This window comes from Penicillium samsonianum, assembly GCF_028829775.1.
Source record: "Penicillium samsonianum strain IBT 33392 chromosome Unknown utg000003l_segment0_segment0, whole genome shotgun sequence".
NCBI lineage: Eukaryota > Fungi > Ascomycota > Eurotiomycetes > Eurotiales > Aspergillaceae > Penicillium > Penicillium samsonianum.
The window spans coordinates 881,207-902,091 of NW_026643261.1; the positions used below are offsets into that span (position 1 = coordinate 881,207).

Consider the following 20,885-nt stretch of genomic DNA (forward strand, 5'->3'; position numbering starts at 1 on the left):
TAGCTCTTTAGAGTGTTCTCGTAATTGTATATAGTAGTCCAATCTGTTCATGTGATCCTAATATGCGTCATTTCACACAATGATCATCCTCATCTGCGGAGAGAAACACGGGGAACACTAGCCGCGGAAAGTGGCTCTCTATACTCAGTGGCCTTGAATCAACATACTAATTCTATCGAAGGGAAATAGAGTGAAAATTGACAAGGATGGATTGCAAGAATGGTCAACAGTCTTTGACTAAAGATATATAAGAATGACTCGTGGAGAAAAGGATAGGCCAGGAAGATATGGAACCATAATAAGGAACCTTGAAGAAAACAAAAAGAGGGCTATCTCTGTAAGACAAGTGTGAAAAATTGGCTCAAAGAGACACACATGAGAGGAGATGATAACAGAGCCCCTTAGTTTAGCTCCTGACGGACAACGGGAGCACCCAGACACGTACAGTCTGTATCCGCAGCGGTCATAGCAAGCACCGGAAGCATCCGAAGATCGCTCATCGGTAACCCTCATATACATGCTTCGTGCCATTCGCAGCCTAGCCTGGGCCGCCTACAGACGACCCGTCAAATCCATTAGGATAACACCTTCACTGGACAACAGGAGAAATATGTTGAATATGACCCTGAAGCTGAGGAAGTTCCAAAAAATAGTGGGTGTCTAGGGAATCAATCAATCAATCAATCAACCAAAGTTCAATTAACCTGTTGCAGTATAAGTAGTTGCGTATGACTATGCAGGCGCTTCATCCAGCTGAAGCAAGAACTCGAAGCCAACGCCGAGTTGGGATCACTCCCAAGAGTATACAGATGCTGATCGTAAAGAGCGTGGAATCAGCCCATTCCTGTAGATCCTGTAGATCCATCCCAACAATCGCGTAATCCCACAAACCTATAACTAGATAAGAAATAAACATATGACGACTGCCGTGGAGTGCACCCTCTATCTTCCATCTCTCATTTCTCACTACCTCTTCTCACTTCTCGCTCTTCCCTTCCATCCTCTGCTTTCTCCCCCTGCCTCAGTTTCCATTGATAATATGGTTTCCCTGGCCAGCTGGTATAGTTGTCGACTCTGGCTGAGTTTCTCGTTCCACAGCATCACTTATCGTCATTGGCTAATACCTATCGTCTTCCACACTTAGATCCATTGCCGCAAGGCCTATCGGTTTGTCGTCGTCGTTTTCCTTATCGAGTCCCACGTGTTCAAACTGCTGGAGGAGACCTGTTCGGTGCATGAAGTTGACCATGTAGCGGGTGGCCTACGGGTTCGACACGATCTTATGGGTTGTAAAGTTGAGGCGCTTATTAAGCCATATACCGAGGTATTTGGCCGTTTCTGTCGGTGCGAGGATAGTCGGTATCGGATCCCCAGGTATTATGACTGGCATACCGTCATGACCTGACGGGTCATCTGGCACTTCCCAGATATCCGTGTCCTGAGGAGGTGCGTCCGCGTCCCGGACCGATCGCACTGTCTTCATTCCGGACCGATCGGCTTATGTTCGCGTTCGCATTCGCGTTCGCATTCGTGTTCGTGATTTTTGGGTTCGCGGAGTGTATCAGTTCGAATTTGTGGTGTCTAGGGAACCACGGAGTGCAATGTGGGTCCGGAGTGTTTGAAGAAGAAAGAAAGAAAGAAGAAGAGAAAGAAGTGGGGAGGGGCAGGTAGGGAACTGGGGTAAGTTACGACTTTCGACCCAAAAGGGAAGGCACCTCCTACTTTTGCTTTATTGAAGCCGCCTCCACTCACTACAAAGAAATAATGTCAATCAGATAGTTTAAAACAATTCAAGTTTCAAAATCTCAATCATCCATACAGTAGTTGGCACCTGAGAAGTTCTGTGTAGATTTAATTCCCCCAGGTTTCCACCTGGGCAAGGCTCCCGAGGTCCAAGGTTTCAACCTTGGAAATAGCTATAGCTGCATAAGGTTCGGGGTTTATAGAATTGACTTTAATCTCCAGGGCTTGGACGTGACATTGCGGTATTCGCTCTGTACCCCTAAGGTACCCCGTACCACCACGCTACGCTCAGGGCGATACCTGAAAGGTACCGGATCGGGAGGCAGTGTCGCCTTGTTGTCACGATAACCCTGAGGTAAAACGCCGATAGGGAACCACTAAAACAAAACGAAACTGGCTAAGGTACGTTTCGGGTATAGTGGAACGAGGCAGCGAGGTTCCGATCGGCGATACACAGATTCGGAATAAGCGTACGAGGAATCCAATCCAAAAGGCTTGAAAAGGCTTAGAATATATCCAACGCCGAGCCTGGCCGTACTGAAGTCTACGCTGATTTATTCAATGTTGTCTATACATAGTTCTCTAGGTTGCTGCCTAATGATGTCATGGCTTTTCATACGCAAAGTAATAGTTACCAATGCCTACGTATGTACCTACGTAAGTAGTCGTTCTGAGAATAATGCTTTGCGCCATATTCTTCCACTGTGGAAAAGGCTCAATATATCCCTGATACTTATCCAACAAAACATTCCCAAGGTTTGAGAAGTTACTCTGTAATAAGGTAGCCTCGTGGTTGACGAAGCCCCAAGTCGACCTCGATTAATACTAGGTCACATATCGGAGCTAGCCCTTAGTATAACCACCTCTGTTTCATAGACAAAGAAAAGAAAGCTCTAATTATACATAGAAAGTTCGCTTTACAGATTTTAGACCTTTTCCACAGTCTATTCTTATGTAAATATAAACACAAATACTGACCCTTGGTTGTCCCATTCCAATTGTACCGTAGGCAGCAGTCTGTAGAGCGGTCATCAATCCACAAAGGTAGATAGGGGATCCAGGATTTAGGGGCCAAAATGCAGGCACCAACAATGCCGCTGCCTCAGGGGCGCACCGTTTGCTACTTTTCTACATGGGAACTGTTCCATCGTCGCTTTCCCTTCAGTTGAACAAGCTTCCCATAATCTACGACAGCGGGCTATACCTACCTGTTCAGGCTATTCATTCGGTTTTGGAGGTATGGAATTTCCCTAATACCCCAATTGTAGATTTAGGCGCTTTTGCGAGCTAAAGCGATACAAGCCCTTGCCTATCCATTCCCAGAACTGACGAGATTTTCCTCTTAGGGATTATCGGTACGTACCACTACAAGCTGCAGCATATGAGCTTTAGCGTGGACGCTTCGTCGCTACTACCCTCCCGGTTTCGCGGTGGTGAGTCAATGGACCAACAGCAACCCCGACGCTTGGGGAACCGGGCAGTGACCTCGACCCTCCATTTTCTATCCAAAACTGCCTCTCTACACCCAATCCATACCATTTGCACCATAGCCATCTTAGCGAGTACCACATACGTTGGACTACTTAAAGACAGCCTTTTCCATGCCCCCGGAAACGTCGGCAAAGCAGAATGGGGCTCTTTGGTCGTTGGAAGCCGGAGCTTGATCACCGGCCCACAGAATGGCTGGAAGTGGCAGAGCTTCGACACGGATGCAGAGAGTCTCGAGGATCTTAACCACCAAGCACTGATGACCTTGGTATTCCCGGGATCGTATGCGGAGGCATCCCAATACCCCACAACGTCATTTTTTCCTCTCCCTGTAAACCTATCTGCGATTCACCTTCCCTCAACGTTAAACCCTCTGACTACCTATTCAAAAGAAAATACTTTTGCCTTCTCTGTTCAATACAACAACGCGCCCGAACTAGTGGCTGCTATGCAGGAGATTCCCAACAACGGTCCCGACCGGAAATCGCTCGAGGCGGAAGTCGTCGAGACGGAGCGCCAGATGTGGATTATGAAGGCTGCTCGGACTCATACGAGCAGCCTTGCTCAATGGACCCACGATACCTGGACAGAGTTTCTTGATCTTGTCAAGAGTGCTCAAACAGTCGATGTTATTGTCATGGTGCTAGGCTACATATTCATGCACTTGACTTTCGTCTCACTCTTCCTGAGCTTGAAGAACTTGGGATCGAAGGTTTGGCTTGCTACCAGTGTTCTTTTGTCGTCAACCTTTGCCTTCCTGCTAGGCCTCGACGTGACCATAAGACTCGGGGTTCCGATGAGCATGAAGTTGCTATCCGAAGGCCTTCCCTTCCTGGTCGTGATCGTTGGCTTCGAGAAAAGCATTACTCTGACCCGAGCTGTTTTGTCCCATGCTGTAGAGCACCAAAACCCCCATAATACACAGGCTCATCAGGGTAGCGCGGCCATCACCGAAAGTACCATTCAATATGCCGTGCGAAGCGCTATTCGGGAGAAGGGTTACGATATCGTGTGCCACTACATGGTCGAAATCTTGCTCCTGGTTGTCGGTGCTTCCTCGGGCGTGCAAGGTGGGCTACAGGACTTCTGTTTCCTGGCTGCATTGATCCTCTTCTTCGACTGCCTTTTGCTGTTTACCTTCTACACCGCTATTCTTTCTATTAAGCTGGAAGTCAACCGCATCAAACGTCATGTCAACATGCGGCACGTGTTAGAAGACGACCGTCTCAGTCGACGAACAGCCGAGAGTGTAGCCAAGAGCAATGATGTCCAGGACAGTGCGAGTGAATACTTGTTTGGTAAGGATATGAAGGGCAGCAGTGTTCCAAAGTTCAAGTTCTGGATGGTTGTGGGCTTCCTTGTCATCAACCTTGTCAACGTCTGCTCCATCCCTTTCCAAGCCTCTTCTAGAGCTTCGTTGTCTAGTATGTCATCTTGGACCGAAAGCCTGAGCGGAGCAGTCATGATACCCCAGCTTGAGCCCTTCAAGGTAGCTGGAAATGGACTAGATGAACTGCTTTTCCAGGCAAGAGGGCGCGGTCAATCGACTGTGGTCACTGTCCTCCCTCCCATCAAGTACGAACTGGAGTATCCTTCAGTTCATCACGCCGCCTCGCACTCCGTGAAGACCACGGCTAGTCAGTATGCGTCGACAGATGACTTCTCGAAGCTATACGAGTATGGAATGGGTGGAAGAATGGTCGGCGGCTTGCTCACCAGCCTCGAAGATCCCGTTCTCTCCAAATGGGTATTTGCGGCACTTGCCCTAAGTGTAGCTCTGAACAGCTATCTGTTCAAGGCTGCCAGAATAGGTATAAACGACCCCAATCTCCCGGATCGCCCGGTCGATTCGGCGGAACTTGCTCAAGCTGAAAGGTTCAACGCCGCCCAGACTTTGACTCCTCAGATTCATTTAAGTCTACAGGTTCCTCAGACAGACCATCTGGCTCCTTTCACTACCGACAATGATGGCGAGGCCTCATTGACGTCAGTAAAATCACCTCCAATGGCCACTAAGCGAGTACAAGAACCAGAAGCCACTGGGGAACTTCTAGTGTCTCGCACACAAGTCGAACTTGACAATTTGCTGAAAGAAACGCCGATCAGCGAGTTGAACGATGAGGATATCGTTGCCTTGTCTTTACGGGGCAAGATTCCCGGGTATGCACTGGAGAAAAGTCTAAAAGACTGCACTCGAGCCGTGAAGGTTCGCCGTTCTATCATTTCGAGGACACCAGCTACCGCGGAGCTTACAAATATGCTGGAAGACTCAAAGCTGCCGTACGAAAACTACGCTTGGGAACGTGTTCTCGGTGCATGTTGCGAGAATGTCATTGGTTATATGCCGGTCCCTGTTGGAGTTGCTGGTCCTATCGTCATCGATGGCATGAGTTATTTTATCCCCATGGCAACAACGGAGGGCGTCCTGGTCGCCAGCGCTAGCCGTGGCAGCAAGGCAATCAACCTGGGAGGTGGTGCCGTGACGGTTCTCACGGGTGACGGTATGACACGAGGCCCGTGTGTGAGCTTCGAGGTCCTTGAACGAGCTGGTGCTGCAAAAGCCTGGCTTGACTCGGACGTCGGTCAGACCGTGATGAAAGAAGCGTTTAACTCGACGAGCAGATTTGCGCTGTTACAGAGTATGCGGACCACTATTGCTGGTACTAACTTGTATATTCGATTCAAGACCAGTACTGGCGATGCTATGGGAATGAACATGATTTCCAAGGGTGTAGAGCATGCCCTGAATGTCATGGCAACTGAGGCAGGGTTTAGCGATATGAACATCGTTACCTTGTCAGGAAATTACTGTACGGACAAGAAACCTTCTGCTTTGAACTGGATCGACGGACGGGGCAAGGGCATCGTAGCTGAAGCCATTATCCCCGCAAACGTTGTCAGGGACGTTTTGAAGAGCGACGTGGATAGCATGGTTCAGCTCAATGTGTCGAAAAACCTAATTGGGTCCGCCATGGCTGGCTCAATCGGCGGCTTCAACGCCCAAGCAGCGAATCTGACCGCTGCCATTTTCATTGCTACAGGGCAGGATCCGGCGCAGGTCGTGGAGGGTGCTAACTGCATAACCCTCATGAAAAAGTAGGTTGAAAGCGGCTGCTGACTCGGACCCATTCGCTAACCTTGCCTGTTTTAGTCTCCGAGGCTCACTTCAAATTTCCGTCTCCATGCCGTCTATTGAAGTTGGTACCTTGGGCGGTGGTACCATCCTGGAACCCCAGGGAGCAATGCTCGACATGCTTGGTGTCCGTGGATCACACCCGACCACGCCCGGTGAGAATGCACGTCGACTTGCGCGCATCATCGGAGGCGCTGTTCTGGCTGGAGAGCTTTCCCTATGTGCCGCCCTGGCTGCGGGCCACCTTGTGAAGGCGCACATGGCGCACAATCGTTCTGCTCCGGCATCTGTAGCCCCTTTCCGGAGCGCGTCACCGTCCGGCGGAACCAGGACAGCACTTGGTCCTAACAATGGACTGAAGGCGAGTGCTGCAGCCATGGAGCGGGCCAGACGCTGATTTAATCGAAACCTTTGGTCTATTAAATGTTCCATGCACGGGCTTCATTTCAGGGTCAAACCTTTCGCTCAATGATTATTATTATTATCAGTATAATTTTTGAAAGCAAGATTTCATGTGACGGGCAGGTGGTGGGCTGATGAGGTCAGAAAGAGTAACTGATGTTGATAGATGCTAGCGATCTAGCAACGGTGACCAGAAGCACCCTAGACATGGGCTGCGGACAATACTATATAGGGTTATATGATATTTGCCTCGAGTTCATGTTGCTGGATCATTTGCTGATATTCCAACGTCTAAAGATATCATTAGTACAAACCAGTATAATAGATAGCCAATCCGTCGATGGATATTGAACAACATGCGTCACGCCATCTCATCGCGTTATTGCGTACTGACTCATCTTCCCATGGGTTCCTCTCGACTCGTCGAGCAAATCAGCTCAGTGAGCAAGTCATCCGGCTTTAGTGCTCAGTTGTTCTCGGGGAGAAAAAGACTAAAACGGAATGGGAAAGCCAAAAAGTGGCAGAGGAAATAAACGTACATGTACAAGAATAGTCGGCCGCTTATGTGGCCGTGTCAAGTATTTTTTGGTAGTCTTGTATAATAGTCTTCTCAGATGGTCTTTTAGATTTTTTTTTAGATGTCTTTTTAGATGTCTGCATAGATATTGTCTCCCCCTTCTCGGTTTGTTTGCTAGACGGCAGAAAAAGGCGGGGGAAAAGCACACTTTATGCAGACGACTTTTCTACGTATATCCTTTGATATAACTTTCATCCATACCTAGGCAGAATTTGTGCAGATTACTAATCCCCCCCCGGTTTGAGCTCCACCCAAGCGGGGTCGGGGAATCAACGGGCCTCGGCCATTTCGGCTTGTAAAGATACAAATATGTAGCTAAGTTGGGGAACCAAACCTCTTTTTCCTGAATTCACGCTTTTAATATAACTGAATTCTAATCAATTCCAAAATGTCCGTCGACGAACAAGTCAAACTCTCCAACTTCTCCGACATCTTCTCCCTCGAGGGGAAGGTCGCTGTCGTAACAGGCGGTTCCCGGGGACTAGGACTACATGCAGCCTCAGGGTATGTATATTTCTAGCGCTATGTCAATTATTCCCCAAGACTTATTCTAACGTATCTGCAGTCTCCTCCAAGCCGGCTGCTCCAAAGTCTACATCACCTCCCGCAAGAAGGCAGCCTGCGACGAAGCAGTCGCAGCTCTCAATGCCATCCCCAACAAGCGGCCGGGCGCACAAGCCATCTCTGTGCCAGCTGACAGCTCAGACATGAAAGAGCTAGACCGACTTGTCGCTGAGGTGGCCAAGACGACAGATCGTGTTGATATCCTGTTCGCCAATGCCGGTGCAACATGGGGTGAGAAGTTCGATACCCACCCCGAAAAGATGTTCTCGAAGGTTATGGATTTGAACGTAAAGAGTGTGTTCTACACGATCCAGAAGTATGTTACTAGTCTAGCCGAAACTAGGGATGAAACACGATTCTAACATCGAACTAGATTCACCCCTCTCCTCACAGCGAAGGCAACCATCGCAGATCCATCCCGCGTCATTATCACGGCCTCTGTGGCAGGTATTGGGATTGGTACAGTCGGCGAGAATGCAACTCCATCTTATTCCGCTTCTAAGGCCGCTGCTATCCATCTGGCGAAGAACTTGGCTGTTGAGCTTGGGCCACGTCACGTCTTGACCAACGCTATTGCACCGGGATTCTATCCCTCGAAGATGGCCAGTGGACTCATTGCGACAAAGGGTGGTATGAAGCAACTCGAGGAGTACTCACCAAATGGTCGGCTTGGCAGGCCCGAGGATATTGCTGGTTTGGTTGTCTTCCTCGGGTCTAGGGCTTCAAGTCATTTGAATGGAGCGGTCATTGCAACAGATGGTGGAGCTGTACTTAAGGGGAGACTCTAGACTTTTGATCTATGTTGTTATAGGTGATAACGGAGACAAACAAGCTCAAAATACTAACCCGATCGAGGTTCCAATACAAAACCCCATCATCAAATTGAAACTAAAATCGCTTTAGCCCCCTGGTCCCTAACAGGACCCCCATGGAGATCTATCAAAAAAAGCCCCCTAATAAAGACTATAAGGCTGTAAAGGTTGTAATAAGATGGTACAGGATAGATGTGCAGGTGGTCTATCCCGATTAGGGAATTCTAGACCTCGACTAGTCAAAAGGAGACCTTGCTCATATTCATGCCCCCGAAGCCTACATATGGATTTTGAAATGTAACCCTGGAACCCCGATCAGTTTAGGTAGTCTTTTAAGACGTCAGTCAACGAAAAGGAGACCTCGGGTAACTACATACTCCCAACTAGGCCGAGGCGGCTGTTCTCCACATTCCCCGCATTAAAAACCACCTCTCCCCACCTCGATGTTTTTCCCACAACACATCCACCATGACCTCCCAGGAACCCCGATATGTGGCGGCTGCTCAGCGCAAGCAAGCTGAGCTTGCTGCAGCTATCCCTGCCGAATGGCGGCTACCCGCACACGTCATCCCCGAGGGGATGCTCTCAATTGCCGAGTCGATCACCGTTGGCCCGAAAAGTTACCAACGAGTCGGGGTAATGGATATTCCACGGACATGTGGTATACTTACACCCAAGGAATTGGAAATAACAGACAAATACGATGTGCGGGGCCTTGTGGCAGAGATGACAGAGGGTCGGTTGAAAGCCGAAGACGTGGTGCGAGGGTTTTGCAAGGTGCGCTCCCATGTTGGCCGATTATCTCTGATCAAGGCACTAATAGATTTGGATAATTGCAGAGAGCAGCCATTGCCCAGCAACTCACTCGCTGTCTAACCGAGCCCCTCTTCGACCGCGCCTTGAAACGAGCGCGGGAGCTGGACGATCACCTCCACCGTACGGGCACCCCGGTAGGCCCCTTACATGGTCTTCCGGTGTCAGTGAAGGACACATTTGATATAAAAGGCGTGGATTCAAGCATTGGATTATCTGCCCTGGCGTTCAAACCTGCAAAAGCGAATGCCCCACTGATAGACCTCCTGCAGTCTCTGGGCGCGGTAGTGATCGCCAAGACAAACATACCACAAACACTCGGAACATTGGACAGCTGCAACCACCTTTTTGGGCGCACGCTGAACCCGCTCAACCGTAAGTTGACTGCCGGTGGCAGCTCTGGCGGGGAGGGTGTGTTGATCGCCATGCGCGGGTCCATGGTCGGCTTTGGCACCGATATCGGTGGTAGCATCCGCGTACCAGCGATGTGTGAGGGTATCTACGGGTTCAAGCCGAGTAACGGACGCGTACCATATGGAGGCCAACAGAGCGGCCAGATTGAAGGTAAGGGCAGGATAGGGCTGCAAGCAGTGGCTGGTCCGTTAGCTCGCTCTGTTGCGGATATCAACGCCATCATGGCGGAGATCGTCCCTCGCGCGGAGCTGTTCGGCGAAGATTGCATCCCGGGCTCATGGTCGTCACAACCAATACCGCTTGCTCTCGCTCCGCCGCACAATTTCACTATTGGTGTTCTCAAGACAGATGGTCTCGTCACACCTCTACCCCCGATCGCTCGAATTTTGAACGAAGTCGCGAACAACCTCCGCCGTACGCCCGGCGTCGAGGTCGTTGATATCCCACTTCCACAGGTCCTACCTAAATGCCAAGCCCTCGCTGGCCGGCTGATGGGCATCGACGATGGGTCCCACATGCTTGACCTTATCGAGGGCATGGGCGAGGACCTCATTCCGTGGCTGCAAGGCCGAATGAAGCGCGGCAAGGCCTTGACGGTGGTTCAACTGGCGGCGCTACAGGCTCAGCGTGCTGAGGTTGAAAGGGAAATGATGAAGATGTGGACGTTGTCATCACGAGGTTCGTCTGTCGCTCGACGCATCGACGCCATAATCTGTCCTGTGGCGCCACACCCGGTCCCGGAGATCGACCGCTACAATGCCGTTGGGTACACGTCGACCTTCGTGCTGCTAGACTACCCGGCTGGCTCGGTTCCTGTCCGCTCATTCACAGAATCTGATCTTGAGATTGGGCGGGAAATGGAGGCACCTGTGTTGGGAAGTTGGGATAAGGCTAATCGGCAGCTTTGTAAGTTTTCGATACTAACACTTGATATACAGGTGAGCCTTCGCTAATTTGCTTCGATTTTACAGGGGACGAGAAAACGGTTGACCGTCGGGTGTACCTTGGATCACCTCTCAGTGTGCAGGTTGTCACTCCTAAGCAGCACGACTATCAGCTTTTCCAGGCCATGGAGATTGTTGATCGGGCTGTACAGGGCCACGGGGGCTCAACCGGTGCGAAGCTGTAGTTACTTCGAATGTATCTGTCCATAGCAACATTATATATGAACTTTTGTGAAATAATCACCATTTGGAGGTCAATATCCTATATCCTACCAAAATTCGCAAATATGTTAAGAAATTTACCAAGAAATACTCACAGGACTCGTCGGCTTGGTTTGCATGGGCTGATTCGTTGATTTGGACAATTTAACTTGTTCAACCAATCAGAAGACGAGAAATAAAAGTGTCAACAATTAAATTGGCCCAGGCCCACGGAACGGCCGATAAGCAATGCGGCTAACCCCTGATAAGACTAAAGCCAATATCGCGATGCTCTTAATTATGGCGCAATAGTTGCGCTATTACCTTCTCTGGACTGGCGTCCACGATACAATGTTAACGCCAAGGCAAAAGAAAAGAAAAAGAAGCAAAAAACAAGCAAAAAAGAAGAAAAAAAAAGCTTCCGAATCCACGTGTAATTTGTCTCTCATTTATTTATAATGTAGGGCCCCGCCGATCCTGCCTAGGTACGTACCTACATAGGTAGACTTACCTTCTTACCCATCACCTCGATCATCTTGAACCCAACATGTCCAAGGACGACAAGAAAGAACCAGGCTACGTCCTGGGCACCGAGACTGATGGAACAGACTCTTTTGATACCATCACTGCTCTGGTCGCCGCAGGTACCGATTGCGCTGCGTTGTATATCAGACTAAGCTGACATTACCTTTCGTCCAGACCATGAACATGATATCAAGCTTCGGACTATGTCGTGGCAGAAGACCGCCTGCTTGCTTGCCGGTGAGCAGGTCTGTCTGGCCATCATGGCACAGTCGTGGTCTCTCTCGTGAGTGACCGTTTCCTTCGAATACTTGTTTTCAATGAAGCTGACAGGGGTGTTTCACTTAGTGTCCTCGGATGGGTTCCGGGAATCATTACTATGGTCCTTTGCGGACTCCTCTTCTGGGTTACCTCGATCACAATGCACAAATATATCATGAAGCATCCTCATATCATGGATATCTGTGAGTCTGCGGCAGTCCAAGTCTCCCGATTTCTACTTGCAATGAAAGCTAACGGTTTAATTACCGACAGGCGATTTTGGATACCATGTGTTTGGACAGAGCAAAGCTGCCTACGTCTTTTCCGCATTCATGATGCTTGCGAACAATATTCTTCTCATCGGATTTCACGTTTTGACTGGCGCCAAGGTTTTGAATACCCTATCAGACCACTCATTGTGCACTGCTGTCTTCTCAATAATTGTGGCCATTATGGGAATCATCATGTCCATGCCCCGGACTTTGCAACATGTTAGCTTCATGTCAATGTTCTCATGTGAGTAGCTAAATCCTCCCCAGCTCTCGATTTGCTCTAACTGACCATCCTACAGCCGCCTGTATGGGTATCGCAATTATTCTCTTCCTCGTTTTCGCCGGCATCGAAAAGGCCCCTCTGTACGGATACAAGGGCAACTACCCCACAGACGGACCCGTGAAGACCTATGCGTTTCCTCTACCAGGCACCACATGGGTCGCTTGTATGAACGCTGTGCTGAACATCACCTATCTCTGGGTCCCCCAAATTCTGTTCCCAACCTTCATCTCAGAGATGGAAAGGCCGCAAGATTTCCCTAAAGCATTGGCAGTTCTCGCCGCGATCTCTGCCATCCTATTCATCGTCCCTTCAGCCATTGGATTCCGCTACCTGGGCCAATATGCTACCGCCCCCGCCTTCGGCAGTTTGGGAGTCGTCTCATACAAGAAAGCATCCTTCGGCTTCGTGATCGTCCCTACCCTGGTTATTGGCGTGATATACGCGAACGTAACTGCAAAATTCATCTACACTCGCATCCTCGGCAAGTCCCGACACTCGCACAGCCACACCGTGATTGGATGGAGTGTGTGGGGAGTAATTATGATCGGGATCTGGATACTCGGGTTTGTTTTCGCGGAGATCATTCCCAGCATGGGTGATTTCCTTTCCCTTCTCAGCGCGGCCTTTGATTCATTCTTCGGGTTCATTTACTTTGCTGTCGCATACTGGCAGCTGAACCGTGGATCGCTTTTCAAGAACCTGGGAAAGACTGCATTGACTGTGCTCAATATCATCATCATGCTGGTTGGACTGTTCTTGCTGGGTCCTGGCCTGTACGCAGCAGTTGAGGCGATCATTGCTGACTACGCGGGATCTGTCACGCCTGCCTTTACTTGTGCCAATATGTCTATATAAGGGGAAGCCATTTAATAGCCTTTTATTCCCGGATGGGTGATTTGATTCCATTTTTATGCTTTACGATGATACAAGGCCAGCAGGTCAGTTCAAAAGAAAAGGAAATGAACTGGAACATAACCAGCCGGTGAATATCCAGGTTTCGGTCTATCATGTATTTGTAGAGTCCTTATAGGCGATGGTCTGTTTTGAGATGTCATCGCGCACTGTGCAAGTGTGCCGCAACCACCTGCGTCAATTCCCTGCCTATCCCACCCTCGACCTCAGTTTCCTCGTCGCCTTTCGTACTAATCTCGCCCGCCTAGGATATCTCGCACTGACTACTATCCCTTTCGGTAGCGTGTCCCTTTTGCCTTGATATTACCAAACAGAGTTGCCGAAGGAGAGCCAACTGAGTTGCCGCCGGCTCAAATAAGACAAGGCGGGAGTATAAATGACCGAAACTCAGAGTGAGTTGCCGGTATCCTCAGATATGGAGGCCTTCGATTCAAATGTTTTCGGAACAAAGGCCGCAGAGTTGGAACTCGGGCCACTATGGCGACGTTTTGTTCGACGCCACAATGACAGATTAGACACTGGACATATCAGAATCCACCTATGCATGACGGAATGGTGTCACGCAGCCAGACTAACCCTATCAGGAACACAAAAATACCTTAAAAAGCAATATAAAATGGATTATGCCAACTCAGCCTCAATCAGACTCTCCGCAGCACCGGGACAAGTATAAATCCTAATAACTCTCAACCCAACTCTCTCCAGAATCCCTCTCCACTCAACCTCCGGCCTCTCCCTCACCGAGAAATGCGCCAACATCATCATGTCCATACTCGTCGCCGCCAGCGTCGGCTTTTCCTCACTGATAATTGCAGTCTGCAAGCAGCTGTCGATCGGTGTTTCTGTTGCGTTACCGAGATTGATGATTCTGTTTGTCAGTATTAACATTGGCCCCATTCCTGATTTCTTATTCAAAACTTAGTCTGACACGCTTCGTGTAGCGCATGCGGCTTATACGGTTTAAGTTCATTTCGACCATGACAAAACTGTTCTTTATAAAATCTCCAGCAGGTTACAGTACCAGGACTCGGGATTCTTGCCATCCTGAAACCGTCTGGGGATCTGACATGACCAATGTTGATGATTGGAATTTCCATCCATAGATGGGTGCTGATAGAGAACAGGCTCCTGAGGGGATTCCCGCCTTAAGTCACCTCTCATTACTTTTTTCTAACATTATTCCGATGTACTCATGCTACACATACAGACTTGAAATCATTTCCACCGCTTTATTCTCTTGGATCACTTTTCGAGCTTTATTTTGAAATGCCCTATTCTACTCAGTGATTTAGCTCGTTTTGATATCTAGAAATATACTGCTAAAATGCACTATCTCCTGTCATCTACCAGTTTTCCAATACAGTTTGCGATCGAGCCATCTTCCGCTTGGCATTACGCATACCGCTCGAACTATCGCAAAGCCCCATGTTAAAAAATATTCCTGTTCCCTCGACTCACGATTACAAACTACGGCACATCACCGGGCCGTGGACTTGATGTTGGCACTGAAGGCGGTGTGAAGCAAATCAACATCGCGCCGAGTTAGTAGGGAATAAGTCTGTTTAGTGGATCATCACCCGTATACCAGCACCTCTCAAAGGTCTCGTGCGGCAACTTATGGACTCCACATCCACATCACACAATTATCGAGCTTCACGCTCATCCTTGGCTTGCTCGGCCTGCCGCTCGCGGCATATGAAATGCGACGGGAAGCGACCTAATTGCGATCGCTGCTCTGAGGCAGGCAAGCAGTGCAGCTACCCTCAATCACGACGCGGTGGGCTTGACCGCACAGCTTTGGCTGAGCGCCGCAAACGCCTGGAAGCGGCAACGGATACTCGTCAAGTTAATCATCCGAGTTCGCGAGGAGCAACACTCCCGAAACCCCAGGCGCGTATCGCTCCGCACCTTCAGGTCGATTCTCGCCACGAGCCTAGTATGCTTGGTATCATTACTGGTGGTGGGACAGCCAGCACCTTCGTGCGAGCAGAACACGCAGCTCACTCGAACAATATCTGGAACGACCCGCTAATTGATTCATACTACAAAACCTTTCACATATGCCACCCCTTCATCTTACCAAGAAAACACCTGACAAAGTTGTATCAAGATCAGAGCAGACAACAAAGCTTTGCACCGCTGATTGCCGCTCTTCGCTTTCTTGGCAATATTTACAAGGCACGAGAATGGTCGATACCGTTAAAACAGCACCTCGAAACATCCATGTCACAAGCGGTTGCATTAGATCCAATTCTAGTTCAATGTCGACTCTTATACTCCATGGCCTTATTCTGGTACGACTACAAGGATGATTCCAAATTGCAGGTGACCATGGCAAACAAGCTCGCTATCGACCTACAAATGTTCCATCCCGGATTTGCGGCGGCGCAAGGAGCCGACGATCTTGTGCTGAGGGAATCTTGGAGAAGAACATGGTGGATGCTGTATATCGTGGACACATATTATGCCGGCACCTTGGGGACAATGAACCTTCAGGTTGTAAACATTGACACGACTATGGAATTACCGTGTGATGAGTCGGACTACGAGTCAGGGGTGAGTATCGACATTTTGTCTCGCGGTGGCTTGACGAATAAACAGCTTATGTGATTACAGAAAATACCGCCCCCCAGAACTCTACAGGAATTTAATTGCCGCGAATTTGGACCCGAGAACATACACTTTTCATCGTTCGCATATCTGGTTGGCGCCGTACAGTGCGCCGCATCTGCCATATCTACAACCCCCAGAATGATCGCGGAAGAAGACTCGATACATATAATCCAATCTGTGGACTGTAGCCTTGATGGATGGCGACTTTTGTTACCCTCACATCGCAAACAAATCATGGACGTGACCGGTGAAGTCGACGAGCTCATGTTCCAGGCTCATTTGGTGATTCATGTGTAAGCTTCACCTTCTCTATAACAGGCAGCTTCACGCTCACTCAACAGGTCAACAATCGCACTTCACCGTCCCTTGTCAGCCCTAAGATTCAACGCAGTCGAGAATGTATCCAGCTGTGCCCGTGAGCCGCCCCTTGATACGCCCACACCCGAGATGGTTAACGTACACACCACCAGAGTGTTACGGGCTATAGAGGCACAAATCCGCCTCTTAGCCTTACCAGTTCGACAGTTTCACCACACACCCTTCACCACTTGCATGGTGACCGAAGGGACATTGGCGCTGCTTTCAGCCTGCAGTGCCATCCTCAAGGGGAGTGATCTCGCCATTGCAAGAGATCAGATTCGGATGACGCTTGGATGTCTCAAGGTACTGGGAGAAGTGTGGCCGAGAACAGCGAGGAATGTGCGCGAGATACAAGTGATTGCTCAATGTGTACTGGGGCTTGAATATGTGGCGAATAATGGCAATGCGTTTGGACCTAGTGATGTCCCGTCTTTGGATACAGAAGGGACAGATTGGGGTTTGAATACCAGCGATATACCGAACACCAACATCGATATGAGTGCAATCATTGGGACTATCGATGATCTGTGTGGTTGGTATAATCTTGAAAATCCGGATGAACTTCCGTGGGGAATGAGTTATGGACTATAACTTCCCGCATCATTGTTATCTTACGTATGTATCCAGACACTCTCAATGGTTGGCACGCAAAGGAGCTGAATGCCAGCGTCAGGCGAGATGTGCTATTGTAAATCACGAGCTTTCCAAACGTTTAACCAATAGATTATTCGTGTCGCTGACCTGAAATATGTACACGTAAGGCGAAGAGTATACAGGTAACCCCAAGTCAGGGTGGTTTACCACCCACGCGAAGACATAATACACCGCACTTCCCACCAGTTCATGTCGAAGCTAATAAGGCTTGGTAGTTTCATGCCTTCATCTTCTGGGCGACAATATCCTTGTACTCCTCGTCATATTGCACCAGAACACCTGGCCCCTCTCGCTGCAGCGTCTCAGTGTCGAGAACGAAATTGACAAAAAACGCCGCTGATTCTGTCTTGCTGGCGTTCGCGCTAATCCGATGATGGCATCCTGGAGCTTCATACCAAGACCCGCCCTGGTCGATCACCTTCATCGGGTCGTTGTTCATTTTGTTCAGCACAGAACCCTTGATTACATAGGCAGAAACGGAAGCTCCTCCGTGACGATGAGGAGGCGTGGCACCATCGGGTGGGTATTCGACAAGCAGGCCCACAATAGTCTTCCCAGGGCAATTGACCAACTTATACTGGTAGACGAGGGTGGTAATCGCAAGAGGGCGGCTGGTGTTGAAAAGGAAATTAGCAGTTTTCTTCGTCGGGCGTGATATGCCATGTGAACATTGATACGCTTACCTCGGATCGTAGGTTGGTTCTTCCATGGCGCAATGCGTATGTATGTCAAGCACTCAAGGGATGTCCTGTAGATCGAGCTGTGTATGTGCTATAAGCTGAGCTCGTTGATGGTGCGGGCGAAGGGGCTCTTTATATGTTATGGGGGGTCTGGGTGTCAGCAACCAGACCTAGGTATACATTTGGCAGAGACTTTTGTTTTTCCTAAAGCCCAACAGCTCGAGCGCCGATCGATTACGTTGGGAAATCACCAACACGAGAAGGGGAGTTCGACATGACGGAAAGAATCTTGACATTCAACAAATAGTGTTGGTGCTTTCCGGCATATCATCCACCATGTGGGAATGGCCCCATCACGGATTCATGACCACCGAGTAACCGATATACCCATATTGTCACTTCAATTCGTGGATGAAGAATGACTCCGGTATGTCCGGTCTCCCACGATGAAGCCTGATTCGCGCATCCCCTCACAAGTGGGTCCGGGTATCCGTCCACGGGTAGCCGAAGAACCTAATTCCAAACGGATAGGCTATTCGGAGATCCTGCAGGGCCTATGATCCTTCATGGGCTCAGAGGAAAACTTGCTAAGGCCGGATCCGTAAGTTGACAAGCAATAGCTTTCCACTTCAAGCAGGTCCTCATCAATGTAGATGTCTGTAACCCAAGGGTCGAGTACTGATTGCTTACCTCCTCGGTCACAATAGCCTATTCATCCCTCGGGCGATACGAATAATCATCGCGATGATGTCATCGGCCTTCATGGGTTGCCGGTAGTCTTTATTTACAATTTTTGTCTACCTTTGGGTATCAATGAAGACGTTATAAACGCAGATATATAATTACAGCCTCACTGGGCATTCTTGAGGCTCCGACAACACTGCGCTTTAATTGTACCGCCGCTTCACTCGTTCTCAAACAGTCGAAACAGGACACCCGCAAACAATCCCCCAAAATGCAAGCTATTCGCGTGCATCCAGCTCCATCGTCCTGCGATCCTTATTCACCCTCCAATCCGGCGCCTGTTTCTGCCTTGCACCTGGATAAGGATGTCCCCATTCCCAAGCTGTCGAAGCCTGGCGAGCTGCTTATTCGCCTCAAGGCAACGACAGTAATTCGGGATATGCTGACGTGGCCCGAATCATATACCCGTGAATATGCCATTATGGGAAACGATCTGTCTGGAACCGTGGTCAAATCATTTGGCGGCAGCAGCAAATTCAAACCTGGAGATGAGGTCTTTGGCATGACACACGTGGATCGCGCGGCGACCTGGGCAGAATATACAATCGCCAAGGAGGAAGAAATTGCTCTTAAGCCAAAGAGTTTAACTTGGGAGCAAGCTGCGGCTTTCCCCCTCAGTGCGCACACAGCCTACGAGGCCCTGTTTGTCCATGCTGACGTTCCTGTTCCCTCTGTGGATGCTTCCTTGAAGAGCAAGGCTCGATCCTCCCATAAAAAGCAGAAAATATTGATCACTGGGGCTGCCGGCGCCGTGGGGATCTACCTGGTCCAGCTGGCCTCTGCTGCAGGACTGCACGTCGTGGCCGCGACGAGTTGTAACGCTCGAAATCAAGACTTTCTTCGCAGCCTTGGGGCAGACGGGACGATTGAATACGCCCTGTTGGATGGCCACCAGCCAGACTTCGATATCATTATTGATGCGGTTGGTGGTGACGTGTTGGCCAGGTGCTGGGCCTGCGTGAAAGGCGACGGAACATTGGTCTCCGTGGACTCTGCCAGCTATGACTTCGTCAAGGAGCATGAAAGGCGTGGAATACGCAGGGCGGGGGTTCGGGCCTTGTTTTTCATTGTTACCGGGAGCAGCGAGACTCTGCACTATTTGGCGGAACTTGCAGAGCGAGGCATTCTAGGGTCTCGGGTTGTTCAGACGTACCCTTTTGATAGGGTGCGAGAGGCGTATGAGCATGCTAACGGACGGTATACGGGACGTGGCAAAGTCGTTCTTATTAATTGAGCTTTTTGGGCTCAGTTTGTTTGTTTAGTTTTATAGTGCCTCCATACAACAACCTATTGTTTTTCTTCTCTGCGGGAAATATTTGCGCTGCAGTTACTCTCAGTATTCACGCCCTAGAGCAACGGGAGTATCATCATGATCGTCAGTTTCTTTTTCTTTAGATACATGTTCTACCCCTAGGAAAATCCGAAGTCATACTGCAGTACCTGGCGGATTTTGGTACTATTACCTCTTTTGGATGTATAAAATGCTTACTTATCTTAATAAAATACACTTTTTTGTTCGTGTTACAGGTAGACCTTGCCAACTCCCATGGGACCAAAAAGATTTTGGTCCTAAGACCTGCTGGAGATGCTTTTTGGAGGTGTTGGAATAGGCGCACATCTAGGGCGAGCCGGATTATTGCAGACTGGGCAGGCTGTGGGATAAATGGGGATTGTGTTAGCTTGTTTGTTGCGTTATTTGGCGAGGCGGGTCATCTTACCTCTGCCCAGAAAGTGCGCTGGATGAATTCGCTTGGGAGTTCGAGTGCGGCCACGAGCGCGCGGCTGTGTGCAATGAGCGCTTCTCGTGCGCCGGGTTCATTTTCTTTGAATGCATTTACTGACGAGGTAAGTTGTTTGAGGATTGAGAAAGGTTTCATACTGGAAGTGTACTGTGGGAATTAAGATGTCAATATAACGCATTATGCAAAGAGAAAAAGACTGATTAAATATCTCTTGGGGTAACACCGGTAGCATTTTGCGTTGAAACGTGCGGTCCTACCTGGTACGTTCCTCGATACAGTACTTCATTCGCGGCTTTACTTCCCGAAGTCCTCTCTTGTCTTGGAACCTATACTTTGTGTCATGTGTGAATGTTCAGTCTTTACATTGAGGTACTCGAGAGACTAGAGCTGCACTAGAGGGAACCACAACGGAAGTTAACCGTGGTTGACGACTCTTTGGGCAGGTCGATTTGTTTGATATCAATCAAGCACCATCTGATAACTTGTTGGGTAGGTCACACAAGTCAGGATGCATTCCTACGGGACGCAATATTGTCTATTTTCAAAAGTCACATAGACTTTGATTCGAATGTATATTGTCAACCATTTGCCGAGACTGCAAGTAATGCGTCCACCGGTCTCTGTACGAATTATCGTCACAATATCTAGTTTTTATGGAATTTGCGTAAATTGAAAGAGAAATTGGAAAGGCGCCAGTTATTGTGCTAAAATTATGACTGAAAGGAAGCGTGGACGATATCAAAACCAGAAG

At 49.2% G+C, this 20,885-nt stretch overlaps 7 protein-coding genes across 7 annotated transcripts; 6 read left to right on the plus strand and 1 right to left on the minus strand.

Moving 5' to 3' along the window:
- Positions 1 to 3,124: 3,124 nt before the first annotated feature.
- On the plus strand, positions 3,125 to 6,761 carry N7471_003887 (uncharacterized protein; the record flags this gene model as incomplete). The annotated part of the gene is made up of 2 exons (XM_057276606.1): positions 3,125 to 6,327; positions 6,383 to 6,761. 2 exons carry the CDS (start codon positions 3,125 to 3,127, stop codon positions 6,759 to 6,761), a joined length of 3,582 nt encoding a protein of 1,193 aa, XP_057136216.1.
- A 970-nt stretch (positions 6,762 to 7,731) lies between these two features.
- On the plus strand, positions 7,732 to 8,695 carry N7471_003888 (oxidoreductase, short-chain dehydrogenase/reductase family; the record flags this gene model as incomplete). Its single annotated transcript, XM_057276607.1, has 3 exons — positions 7,732 to 7,847; positions 7,909 to 8,223; positions 8,281 to 8,695. The coding sequence occupies 3 exons, from the start codon at positions 7,732 to 7,734 to the stop codon at positions 8,693 to 8,695; spliced, it is 846 nt and encodes a 281-aa protein (XP_057136217.1).
- A 492-nt stretch (positions 8,696 to 9,187) lies between these two features.
- On the plus strand, positions 9,188 to 11,075 carry N7471_003889 (uncharacterized protein; the record flags this gene model as incomplete). The annotated part of the gene is made up of 3 exons (XM_057276608.1): positions 9,188 to 9,496; positions 9,559 to 10,852; positions 10,918 to 11,075. The coding sequence occupies 3 exons, from the start codon at positions 9,188 to 9,190 to the stop codon at positions 11,073 to 11,075; spliced, it is 1,761 nt and encodes a 586-aa protein (XP_057136218.1).
- Positions 11,076 to 11,638: 563 nt separating this feature from the next.
- On the plus strand, positions 11,639 to 13,284 carry N7471_003890 (uncharacterized protein; the record flags this gene model as incomplete). Its single annotated transcript, XM_057276609.1, has 5 exons — positions 11,639 to 11,735; positions 11,791 to 11,899; positions 11,962 to 12,077; positions 12,148 to 12,390; positions 12,446 to 13,284. 5 exons carry the CDS (start codon positions 11,639 to 11,641, stop codon positions 13,282 to 13,284), a joined length of 1,404 nt encoding a protein of 467 aa, XP_057136219.1.
- Positions 13,285 to 14,958: 1,674 nt separating this feature from the next.
- N7471_003891 (uncharacterized protein) lies at positions 14,959 to 16,905 on the plus strand (the record flags this gene model as incomplete). Its single annotated transcript, XM_057276610.1, has 3 exons — positions 14,959 to 15,897; positions 15,958 to 16,247; positions 16,296 to 16,905. 3 exons carry the CDS (start codon positions 14,959 to 14,961, stop codon positions 16,903 to 16,905), a joined length of 1,839 nt encoding a protein of 612 aa, XP_057136220.1.
- Positions 16,906 to 17,185: 280 nt separating this feature from the next.
- N7471_003892 (cupin domain-containing protein) lies at positions 17,186 to 17,677 on the minus strand (the record flags this gene model as incomplete). Its single annotated transcript, XM_057276611.1, has 2 exons — positions 17,186 to 17,579; positions 17,652 to 17,677. The coding sequence occupies 2 exons, from the start codon at positions 17,675 to 17,677 to the stop codon at positions 17,186 to 17,188; spliced, it is 420 nt and encodes a 139-aa protein (XP_057136221.1).
- A 926-nt stretch (positions 17,678 to 18,603) lies between these two features.
- N7471_003893 (NADP-dependent oxidoreductase) lies at positions 18,604 to 19,626 on the plus strand (the record flags this gene model as incomplete). Its single annotated transcript, XM_057276612.1, has 1 exon — positions 18,604 to 19,626. One exon carries the CDS (start codon positions 18,604 to 18,606, stop codon positions 19,624 to 19,626), a length of 1,023 nt encoding a protein of 340 aa, XP_057136222.1.
- Positions 19,627 to 20,885: the final 1,259 nt, after the last annotated feature.